Source organism: Camelus dromedarius, chromosome 16 (assembly GCF_036321535.1).
Source record: "Camelus dromedarius isolate mCamDro1 chromosome 16, mCamDro1.pat, whole genome shotgun sequence".
Taxonomy (NCBI): Eukaryota; Metazoa; Chordata; class Mammalia; order Artiodactyla; family Camelidae; genus Camelus; species Camelus dromedarius.
Genome location: NC_087451.1, coordinates 17444046 through 17456088, shown reverse-complemented (window position 1 = coordinate 17456088; position 12043 = coordinate 17444046). Strand labels below are relative to the sequence as shown.

Genomic DNA, 12043 nt, shown 5'->3' with positions numbered 1-12043 from the left:
TAAGGAATGGGAGAGGCAGGACAGGAAACTCACTTTTATTCATAAACTGTTCTGTGCCCTTTGGGTTTGTTTTTCACCCTGGCGTGTATTGTTTTTATTTTTGCAATTCATTTTTAAAAATTTTCAATGACATCAAAATCCTGGCCAACTGAACGGGAGATGGCCAGGCCGTCTGCTGGCTGCCCGGCGCCCTGCTGTCTGGTGGGCTCGGAGAGGGTCAGTGCGGTTGGGATAAAGGGAGTGCGGTTGGGATAAAGGGGGCGTGGTGGGGAGAGGGGGCGTGGTGGGGGGGGGGCGAGTAGGCCGGGGAGGCAGGAGGCCCTGCGCCTGCGCACTAGCCCAGCATGTTCCGGCAGCGCAGCCGCTCCTCCTCTCGCTTCTCCTCCAGGCGGTTCTCCAGCAGCCGCAGCTCCCTGTTCACCGCCTTCCGCATGGACGGCTCCAGCTCTAGCACTTTCTCCAGGTCCGCCTTGGCCTCCGCCTCATTCCATACCTCGGCATGAGCCCGGGCCCGCACATAGTAGGCCTTCACGATGCCTGAGGGGAAGATCCGGCTGCACCAGCTGCCCAGGCCTGACGCGGCAGGGCTTTACCAACTTACAAGACTCTTAACCTTGACCGTGAGGCTTAGCCTCCCTTAACCTCCTGGGCCCATCTCCTCTACTGTAAAACGCGGATGGTAATAACAGCGGTGCCTCTCCCCTCCCTTCCGCGGACCAGTCCAAGCCCCGCAGCTTAGTTTACATTCACAACTTTCTGCTACTTATAGAAGCTCCCCAAATTGTGCAAGCCCCAGGCCCTCTCCCTGCACCTGCCCCTCAGTCATTATGAGGATTAAATGCCATGACAAATGCAGTGAATTCAGCGTGTGGCGCATAATAAGTGCGCTTCTCACCCATCACCTGTGATACCGTCATAGGCTTAGGAGAAACCCTGCAGGGTGGAGGCAAGGCTTGATGCCTCTCAAGGATCAGAAGAGAAGGCCAGGGAGGCCTGTGCAAGTGACGCTGGGACCCGGGCAGCCTGGTACTACCCCACCCCCACCCCCACCCCCGCTTCCGGCCTTCTCCCGCCCACCTGGGTGGTGCCGGAGGATGTCGCTGGTGTGCTCCAGCACCTCGTAGTACTCCTCCTTCTTCAGCAGACACTGGCAGTAGTTCAGGATCAGGGTGTTGATCATCTTTTCCAGCTTCAGCCACTGTACCTCCCAGGGCTTCTCCTGCAGGGATGGAGAAAGGTCTGCGGTGAGCTCAGGCTGCTGCCCCGCCCCCACGCCTCCCCACCGTGGCCACGGCCAGGGCAGGGCTGCTCTCAAGACATGCACCCATTCTTCCCATCCCCTGGAGGGCAGCCTCCCACCTTGGTCTGCAGGTTCCTCAGGCAGACGATGGCTTCCTGGTACTTGGTAGAGGCCTCATCGTAACGGCCCAGCTTGAAGAGCCTGTTTCCTTCTCCGTGGAGGACAGGCACCGCCTGCATCTTCTCATCGTTACTCAGGTTCCAGGTCTCCCTCTGGTACTGGCTGGGGGCCTCGACCTGACCCCAAGAGCTGCAGGTCAGTGAAGCAGAGGACCCCCCTCCCCGCCCCGACTGCCTGCAGCCCAGCAGGGCAGCTAGGTTTGTCCTTACCCCCATTTTTGCGATCGGGATACAGGCTCAGACTCTTTCCCCTGCAGGGAACCAGAGAAAGTGGACCCAGCGCATCTCACTGAAGTCAGCTCAGTATTTGCCACAGTGAGGATGGGCTGGCAGAATCCCATTTGCTGGCCAAACACATATTAACAGGGGAAGGAAGCAACATGCCCAAATCAAACCTTCGTGCAAATTAAGAAAAGGTATTCATTTGTCAACACACTTCACTTCCAAAATCAGCCAACTGTCATGATACTCATTTGGTTAGAGATACTTTATTGCCATCTGCTGGAAAATTGTTATTATAAAATCACAAATATACACCTGTTATGAGCACCTTGTGCAGTACGCAAACCACACAACTGTTCAAATGCGCCCATAAAGGTCCCTTGTTGACACAATTCTTATTTACTTGCTTTCAACCATTTGGCCTTCAGGCTGAGCCTTAGCCTTGGCCACCAGCTGAGTCCTGCACTGGTTTGACTCTCTCCCATTGCCCCACAAACATGAGCCATCAGTCACCCTGGAGTCTGGGAGAGAGGGTGTAGATGGTTATGCAACTCTCCCACTATTGGAGAACAAGGTCTTAACCCACAAACCACAGGGGCTGAGGGTGTGGATGTAATTCTAAACTTTTGAAAATAAAAATGGAAGGAGATAACCAATAGAAGTAAAATAAAAATGAAAAGCATATTTTAAAACTCAATCTCAAATGGAATTTTCCCTTGGGAAAGGCAAAGGACTGGTTTTCTCTTGGGGCAGAGGGTCTGATTCCAATTCTCCTGTGGTTTATGAACCCGTTCTCATTCTCTGAAGGGGAACTGGGTGATGTCCAATGACCCATGGGGCTGGTCTCCCTGATGCCCACCAGTCCTCGTCGCCCTCTGGTGCTGGGACAGCCCCTTCCGAGCCCAAGGGTCACACCTGCAGCAGCTCTATTACAAAGATCAGAGGCTGTGGCTCCTTCTGCAGCTCATCCAGGTCGTCGTAGCCCAGCGTGTGGTAGGCGAACATGTTGGCCAACCCACACGTGTGCACGTGCCACTCCGTGGGGTCCTTGCCCTCTGCCATCTGCCGCAGGCTCCGGGACAGGATAGGGTAGACCCCTGTGTGCTGTAGAGGAAGGTGAGTGGATGGCATTGGGCTGTCTGCTCAAAGCCAGCTGGACCACAAAGAGCCCCACTCTGAGCCCCCAACCCCAGCAGGACTTCTGTCCCTCTACACCTGCCCCACAGCTGTTACTGCTTCTCACCCCAGTACAACCCACTAGTCACTGCGGTTATCTGTGCTCCTGGCCCACTGCTCCACATCTATTAGCTACTTCAGTCCTTAAGATGACCCCATGAAGGAGGCACTACTGTTCTCCCCATTTTACAGATGTGAGGACCAGAGCCCGGAGAGTTTAAGTGATTTCCTTAAGGTCACACAGCTAGGAAATGATAGACCTAGTGTTCAAACACAGCTCCAGAGGCCATGCTTTAGCCATAATGCCATGCTTGCCTCTTTCTGGCCCTTGTGTTCGACTCTAACAGGTTTCTCTCCCAGGAGAATTTCAGTCCATGAAGCCTGTGACTTGCAGGGAGGGAAGTGTGGAGAACAGCGGAAGGAGCAGGGCTCAGGGACCAGGCTGGCTTCCAGATGGTTCCGCTGATGAGCAGCGAGCCCCGGTAAGTGCACCTCCTCAAACTCCCATCTCTTGGTTGCACCCACCGGAAGTGGGTCTGTTGGCGGGATTAAATGAGATGGTGCAGATACCAGGCCTGCTCATCACAGCCTGACCCAGCACCAGGAGCTGGGGCCGCCACCCTCGGGGTGGAGGACAGTTCTGAAACCCAGCCACTTGGCCTCAGCTGCCCCCTCTGTGTGCTGGGATGCCCCACAGATGGTCTCTGAGGACCGCTCTCCTGCGGCTGGGTCCCAAGACAGTCCATCTCAGCCTCCCACACATACAGCAACTCCAGGAAAGACACACCACGGGGAAAGTGCGGGTAGCAGGAACGGTTCCATTTGGTCTCCAAGTCACCAGCAAGGAGGTGAAGGTCACCCCCTCCCTGCCCCCACAAGCCAGGATTAGCCCAAGTACCTTCAGCTTCTTTGTGAGAGAGAGGACCAGATGGCAGTTAAGCCTATTGAGATTAAGGCTGGATGGAGGGAGGAGGAGGCCTCTGGGAAAAGCTTGCTGCGGGAAGAGGGGCACTCCTGGCCCTGGCACCACTGCCCCCAGCTTGCAGCCCCTGCCCCCCAAGAAAGTCAGCAGTTAACTGCAGACCCCCGGTCTGGGCTGCTGCTTGGATGTGATCTCTGACCAAGGCCATGTCCCTCTGGCCACCTGCCCCTCTAGCACTACCAGGGATATTCCTCAGTATGGGGCCTGTAGGATGCTGCCAGGAGTGGGCAGACATCCCAGGAAGAAGGATAAAGACTAAAATAAGGAACAGAACTCCAGAGCCTGCACCCGCCCCAGGAGCGCCTCCGCTGAGGCTGGGGCAGGGGGCACCCAGGACCACTACCTCTCCCTGGGGCTTCAAGACCAAAGCCTGGCTCTATCTGAAGGGCTATCTCTCTGGAGGCTGCAAACAAGTGCGGAGGCCACATTTGCCTTGCAAATTGGCTTTGTTTTATCCTTCTTGTGGTGGGAGTATTGTGTTCATTAACTGCTGACATTTAAATGTTGAACGAGTTCACAGGCTAATGAAAAGTTCTGGTTTGTCTCAAAAACTCAGGATACTCAGACACACTGGACCCACCCCCGTCCACACAGCAGCCAACCAGTTGGAGCTGAGTGACAGCCACCCACTTCAGATGGAGCAGATGATCTCTGGCCCTTGTGGAATCTGAGTTTATAACCCCTAGCCTCACCAGACTGGGCACCAGCAGAAAGTCCTACATAGAGACAGGTGTGTTCCTGGAGAGGGTAGGGCATTTCCAGGCAGAGGTTCCCAGAGCCTTTGACTGCCCCTATGTCTGCGGTTTAGGGAAGAGGAGGGAAGAAGGAAGCCCCCTGCTCTGCAGAGATCTAAACTCCAAGGCGATCCTGTAAGGTCTGTCCAGACAGAGGGCTCTTGGGGGAAGCCAGGCCCTCCCAAGTTCTTGGTCAGGTAGACGTAGCTGTCCCAGTGATTGCTTGGTCTCTCCAAAACTCAGATTCTTAAGTAGAGCGATGCCCTACAGAGAACAGGCTAACTAAGTAAAAGATGCCAAGCCTTTTCACCCTTCTGGCCTGGATGCTACCTCTCTTCCCACTTCTAGGCCTGTGAACTCCTATTCATCCTTCAACACCCAGCTCAGTGTCATCTTCTTGAAGTTCCTCCTAGGGTCCTAAAGCAGTTAGTGGTTCCTCTCCTGTGGCCCTAAAACACTGTCCTTGCTTATTTATGACACAGTACTGGCTGCCCTCCACTGTAATTTTTTAGGTGTCTTGTTCCTCCTCCAGAATTCAAGTTCCTTGAGGGAGGGAGACTTTGCCTGTTTCATTCCTAACACCCACCATAGGCCAAACCTGGTGCCCAATGAATGTTTTCAGATAGACACACTGATAAATGATGGGTAGATGCTTAGTGATGGGAAAATGGATTATGAATAATACTAGTTGAAGGGAAGAATGGATGAATTGATGCCTGAGTGCATGGATAAAAGGATAAATAAAATGTGGATGTGTAGGTGGGTAAATGACTCTGGAATGTGTGTGTGTGTGTGCACAACTGTAGCAGCTGTGGGCTTGGAGGAGATGTGGGGGTGGAGGAGCTATTGGAAAAACTAGCAATCGCTGTGGCTTAACAGCCTCCAGCCTGTGAGATGGGCAATGCACTCATGTGACTAGTGATGTGGTCAAAAGAACACAGACCCCACAGGAGACCCAGAGCCATGTCCCCATTACGGGAATAACAGCCGCTTGTGGTTTTGCCAACAACAAATCAATCAAACAATCAAGAATTTATTGACAGCCCTCTATGCACTCAGCTCTCCTGCGTTAGCAAATATGCATCTCATGGAGAAAGGGCCTTTGTTGGTGACCAAGCTTTGTCTAACATGCAGCCTAAATTACAGGCACATATGGGTCTAAAAAAGTTCAGAAGCTTTTAAAGTCAATAGATACCATTTTTAACTAACTGAAACCACAAAGAAGCTGATTTTCTGAAGACTTGTTAAAAAATAAAACATCTTTTAAAAATAAAACATCAGAATAAAGAATAACATGTAAGGACTTGTACAAAGAAAAGATGCTGAATATTTGCTAAGTGAATGAAAAAATGAATAAATGAATGATGCATGGGATGGGACCCTAGTGGTGGGTAGTGGCATTGCAGCCTAGTTCTATTATACATTTTAACCAGAAACAGACTGTACAAAGTGAGGGGACCAAGTGATCCACCGGTGATTCTGCCCTTTAACTTGTTTGACCCAGAGCAAGTTACTTTCCTACTCTGAGTCTTACACTTCCTCATCAGTGAAACAAGGGAGTTAGTCTCTAAAATTCTTCTTGCTCAAAAGAATAGCTCCCACTTCTCAATTGCCTTATACCATGGTTTGCCTTAATCTACACCATATCATGTAATCCCCACACCAGCCCCTTAATGTAGGGTTTGGTTAATTTATAGGTGAGGAAATAGAGTGCCAGCAGGGAAAAAGGACTTCCCCAGGGTCACACAGCTAATAAATGAGCAGAGTTCAAACTCAGGAATTTCTCTCTCTCTCTCTCTCTCTCTCTCTCTCTCTCTCTCTCTCTCTCTCTCTCTCTCTCACACATTGCTTTTTCAAAAAGGCAGTTGCCCCTGGTGAAATAATGAATCTGGGTATCCACCATCAATGGCTGCTAAATCCATCAGCTTAAAGTCAAAGGAGCTCTTTGTAAAGGCTGAATCAGGCTGTCACCGCCTGAGCCCAGCAATCAATCCTAACATCGCAGTAAGAGAAGTAAACAGATGTGGAATGCTTCCCAGTGGGAGATACACAGCGCAGTTTATAGAAAATACAGAGGATGGAGGAACATGTTAGACAATTCCATGGAAAGCAACCAGCAAATCAGAACATGGGAACTTCTGGAAGACAAGTGACCTAGTTCCTTCAACAAATCCATGCCCAGGAAACAGAAGGAGGAGGAGAACTCAGATCAAAAGAGGCTTGAGAGACATATTAACAAAGCTCTGTATGGACTTTGTTTGGATCCTGATTTGAGCAAACCAACCAGAAAAAAATAAATGGAGACAACTGGAGAAATGTGAACAGTGACTGGACATTAGATGGCCTTAAGGAATTATTAGGCTTTTAAAAATGTAATAATGGTATTGAAGTTATGTTTTTTTAATATCCTTCTTTTACAGATATAAATCTGAGTATTTACAGATGAAATGATATGATGGAATGTGCTTTAACCATGTGGGATGAGGAAGGAAAGTGGATGCGGGTAGAGGTAACAAGACTGACCAGAGATTGATGGTGGCTGGCGGAGGGTGTTGGGTATTTGGAAGTTTATTATATGTCCTGTCGACTTTCATATAAGCTTGAAAGTTTCCAGAAGGAATGTTTAAAGGTGAGTTTTGCCGTTTCTGTCTGGGCCACAGACCCAGGAGATTGACTTGTGCCATCAATGAGAAAACAAATTTGCCATGTAGGTGGGAGTCAGGAAGAGGGGAGATAAGTGACCAGTGGCCAAACATCTCCAGGATCCAATAATCCTGCCCAGAAGTGAGGGCTGTGGTTTGGGGCCCTGCCCCCACATCCTGCTCACCAGCCCCGACACCGATTGGCAGTTTAGAAGCAACTGCTCTTTTGGATGAATCCTTCTCCATCCTTACAGTAGCCAAGAAGGATGAGACCAGATTCTCCCTCAGGAGTTTTGCTTTAGCCCCACTAGCCTGAAACCCAGAAGCCCTGCACGGTGGGTGGGTGAGCCCTGTGGATGGTAAATCTAGGGGGTGGGCCAGCACAGCCTACTTACGATGGAGTCACACCAGAACTCGGCCACCTCGCTGACCCGCATGGACGTCAGCAGGATCTCCCAGACCTCCAGCTTGAACATGTTGCCGATGATGATGTGCATGGGGTGGCCCACCTGCTTGCTGTCATCTATCACCGTCCGTTCCTCATCACATTTCATGGTACGGAAATGAAAGGTCACCTGGTCCCCCAGAGAGCAGACCCTGATCTAGACACCCCTCCAGAGACCCAGCAGAAACCACCCCCATCACTGACTACCAGGGCCATCCTCAGGGGTCAGCTCACCCCACCCCAATCAGACCCCAGAGCATCCCCACCCAGCCTGCAATCCCCCAGGGACCAGGAACCCACTCCCTCCTACAGGACCCCATCTCGCTCTTGACAGCTCTGCAGAGCAGGAAGTCCTGCCTTAGACACACCCCATCATCCAGGGAGCCCACCAGAAATTCCTGGACAAACAAGACCTCTAAAGGCTCTTCCTCCTCACTCGACATTTGGGACTTCAGCCCCACGCTAGTCCCCCACTCCACACTGAAGTTTAGTTTGCAAAGTAAGAAAAACACCAGGTGAGTGGGCACCCATTCAGAGCCACCCAGATGCCTGGGGTGGTAATAATTCCTGGAAGGACTCCCTGGCCTTTGGTGGCAAAGCTGAAAAAGGCTGTCTGCGGTGCCCAAGGCTGGCCTGGGGGGCAGGCCCCACTCACACGGGATCCGGTGATGAAGTTTGGGAGCTCCCCTGTGCCCCCATGCAGAATGGTTTTCTTGATTCCTTCCACGTTCAAGAGCAGAGCGGCATCCATGGCTTCAGGTGCAGGGAGCTGTCCAGCCTGTGGAGATAATCTGCCTGGAGGAAGGCACGTAGGCGGCTGAGAGGGGGATTTGCCCTGCTGGGCAGGGTGTCAATAAAAGGAATCAGGTGGGGCAGGGCCCCCAACTCATTCCAGGCCACTCCCTGCAACCTCGCCTCTGCCCCATCCCCTGCTTCTAGCAGTGATGCCGGGCCCCTGCCTGACACCCACATTATGGCCTCAGCCCCTGTCCTATCCCACCCTAAGAAGGAGGCAAGACGGGATAAAGAGTAAGCAAGACAGAGTCCTCAGGCCACCAAAGGTGGATAGAAGGGTGACCAGAAACCCCCTTTAACCTACCTGGTCCTGGGGCACTGGCCCTGGTCTCAGACTCTTAGTCCCTTTGGACCCCAGGCTGGGGCCCTGCGGCCTTTGCAGTTCTGCCTTCCCTCTCTCCTATCTCCCGTTTCCCCTCTCCTATCTCCCCTTCCCCAAGATTTGCCCAGAGGAGGATGTAACATTGTGCAAGGAGGGAAGAGTCGGCAGGCGTCTGGCTTGGGAGACCACGCAAATGGAGTAAAAGAAGGGAGGAGCAGGTTTGGAGGAAATTAAGGGACCAGCCCCCTCACCAGCCCCACTCCTGCCTCCCCTACAGAGTCTGGCTGAGGGCAGTGGGCTCTCCTGTCCCCTTTGGAGGGTCTCAGCCCTGTGCCCTGGGACCCAGGCATTTCGAGTTTGAAAGTGAAAAATAATGTGAAGACTTGGTGTTTGGCGGCACCGTGTGGCCAATTCAAGTTCTTCCGTCTTGGCTCCCCAAGGCTTTAGGGGAAGGATTCTGAGCTGCATCAAACTTTCTCTTCCTGACCTGAGGCTGCCCCATTACAGGGAGAAGGGACACATGGAGAGACAGGAACACTGCACTAGGAGCCCAAGAGAGCTGCGTTCAAAGGGCTGATCCCACCTCTTATGTCCTGACCCTGTGGCATATGTAGGAGGTAAGATAGATATTTGTTTGGATTTTTTTTTAGTTTTGTTTTTTATTGAAATATAGCTGATTTACAATGTTAGTTTTAGGTGTACAGCAAAGTGATTCAGTTATACATATACATACACATCTTTTCAGATTCTTTTCTACAATATGTTATTACAAGAAATTGAATATAGTTCCCTGTGCTATATAGTATGTCCTTGTTGTTTATCTATTTTAAATATAGTCATGTGTATTTGTTAATCCCAAGCTCTTAATTTACCCCTCCCTCGCCCTAAGATGGATATTTGATGGTAGAACTATACAAAGAAAAATCAAAGAGATGCTCATAAAAGCCAAGGGAGGGAGGACACAGACCAGGGGCAAGGGGTTGCTTCTGGAGTCCTGGCAATGTTGTTTTTTAACCCAGGTGATGGTTACATGGGTGTTTGCTATATAAGTATTCATGATACGAGGCTTTATGTTTTCGGCAATGTTCTGGCAGTGATGTAATTCACAGTGGAAGAAACATTCTAGTCGTGTCTCTCTCACTGCTGCAAACTCTTCCTCTGTTTCCACTGCTTCCCTTTGCAGAAGGTCATAAGGCACACAGGGACTGCAGAGTATCTAGGGGTTGAACTGGCAGATTTGGCCCGTGGTTGGCAAGGCTGAAGGATGCAAAGGGAAGGGGGTGTTGAAACTGATGTGGGGGGGGTTGGTTTCACTGCTGAGAAGGATGAGATACTCTGGGCACTGCCTCCAGACAGACCCCCACAGCCACTGCTTGGCCTTCAGACTTCCCTCCTAATGGACTTCATTAAAATGCAACTCCAATAAACCTACTTCAGTCTTAAAATTCAGCAAAGGCTTCCCACTGCTCTGGGGATAAATTCCCCAGCCAATGGGGCCCTGCAGCCCTTGCCTCTTGGCTTCTCCATCTCGCTCTTCCTTCCTCTGTTCCTGGAATTTGGCGGAGCTCTGGCCTCCTAGCTTTGGCCTTTGCAGACCCCTCTATTGGAAAACTCTCCATCTCGCTTGGTCCCCATATACTAAGAGAACCTGCCCCAACCTCCCAGCTCCAATGGGGTTCTCCATCCCTTTTATGCCCTCTCATTGCCCACTAGACCTCACATTCATGGCATTTTGCACAGTTTAATGTCTGTTTCTTCCATCCCACTCGCAGTCCCATGAGGTCAAGTTAACTGGCGGATGTGCTCCATTTGACAGGGAGTTCTGAGCACAGGGCGGGGTTGGTGCTCCCTCTCCTCCTCTATCCTCCTCCTCGACAGAGGCAAGGATGGAACTGGACCCAGAAAGCCTCAGCCTGGGACCACAGATTGGTTTTTCCTCCTTATAAGGAGAACCAGGAGCCCCTGCACCCCACTCCCCTCCTCTGGGAGCCTGCTCCCCTCAGTGCATCCTCCTTCCCACCCTCCACGCCATTCAACGGGAGTGGTTCCTCATTCAGAAGAAACCGTTTCTTCCTCCTCCGGTTGCCATGGATACTTCTCTGCTTCACCTGGCCTGCCAGTCACGGTGCTGAGGGAGGGGGTGGAAAGTTCCAAGCAGGGAGGGCCCCGGGGGAGTATCCACTCTGTGGTTCCCGTACTTGATGTAGCCGTGGAATCTCAGGTTAAGAATTCAGATTTCAGAGTCAGACCTCCGGGGTTAAACTTCCAGCTGCGATCTGTTCCACCTGTCTGAATCTCAGAATGGCCACCTGTAATGGGAATACAAATAGTACCTGCTTCATAGCGTTGCTGTGAGGATTAAGGGAGCACTTTGCATCCACATAGTAAGCGCCTGACACCCAGAAGCTATTGTGTCCACGCCCGTGGTGCCCGTGCCATGCACTGCAAGAGGACAGGCACGGATGGACAATTGTACCAGACAGTCCAGCGGGACAGGCTTTGTTTCTGTGTCAACTTGCCTGAGTCTTTCCCACATGTTCAACTTTGTTTTCAGAAAAATAATGATTCTTGCTTTCCCCACCTCCTCTTTCACTGGGTAAGGACCCCCATTAAATTCCCTAATTACAATAACAAACTCAACAGGCGTCCCAGAAGTGTGGGAATGAACATTTCAGACCCTTGGGAAACAACTCAACCAGGAGAAGAAGTTGAACAGGCAAAACAGAGTGATGTTTTTCAAACCACAGCTCACCACTCTCAGCGAGCCATGGTAAGATGCACGTAGTAAGCTGGCCCCCAGCCTGTTTTAAGAAATGAAATAGGAAATAAAATATCAAGGCACATAGCACAGAGTGGAGGGTTGTTTTCTGAAATTTTGGTTTCACTTACACACATGTGCGTGTGCTGGGTGTCTCACAGTGGGTCCTGGTCCCCCAGACGTGATGTTCCTTGTGCAAGATCACTCACATACACTCACACACACGTTCTTTGCTTGGTGACCTCACTCTCTAGGTCTCAGCTTTAAGTGACAATGTTTGTGTCATCATTTTCTTTGATTAACTCTTGGCTATTTGATTCATTTACATCTGTCTCCCCACACACTAGATTTGAGCTCCCTCCTGGGGGTAAGGAATGTGTCTGTTTTGTTGACTTTTGTGGACCATTTTTAGCACAGTGCTTAATCTATCAGACACAAGGAGGTATTTGGAAAGCCAGGGAGGGGAGGGGAGGGGACACAGGGAAGCAGGAGACCAGGGTGATGCAGCTGGGGCGCGCTGGTGTAAGGTGCCTGCAGCACCCACAAGG

The 12043-nt window shown here is 51.2% G+C and overlaps 1 protein-coding gene across 1 annotated transcript; it reads right to left on the bottom strand.

Annotated features, from left to right (window-relative positions):
• Positions 1-334: 334 nt before the first annotated feature.
• On the bottom strand, positions 335-8371 carry AIPL1 (aryl hydrocarbon receptor interacting protein like 1). Its single transcript, XM_031469746.2, has 6 exons — positions 8276-8371; positions 7571-7750; positions 2557-2745; positions 1360-1536; positions 1078-1219; positions 335-537 (listed from the first exon to the last, which is right to left on the bottom strand). The coding sequence occupies exons 1-6, from the start codon at positions 8369-8371 to the stop codon at positions 335-337; spliced, it is 987 nt and encodes a 328-aa protein (XP_031325606.1).
• Between the last annotated feature and the right edge of the window lie 3672 nt (positions 8372-12043).

Excerpts from the sequence above, each read along its gene's own strand:
- AIPL1 (XM_031469746.2), bottom strand. The coding sequence starts at position 8,371 with ATGGATGCCGCTCTGCTCTTGAACGTGGAAGGAATCAAGAAAACCATT. Across the intron at positions 7,751-8,275 it reads ACTTCATCACCGGATCCCGT|GTGACCTTTCATTTCCGTAC; the intron begins GTGAGTGGGGCC and ends CTGGGGGACCAG. Across the intron at positions 1,220-1,359 it reads TGAGGAACCTGCAGACCAAG|GAGAAGCCCTGGGAGGTACA; the intron begins GTGGGAGGCTGC and ends CCATCCCTGCAG.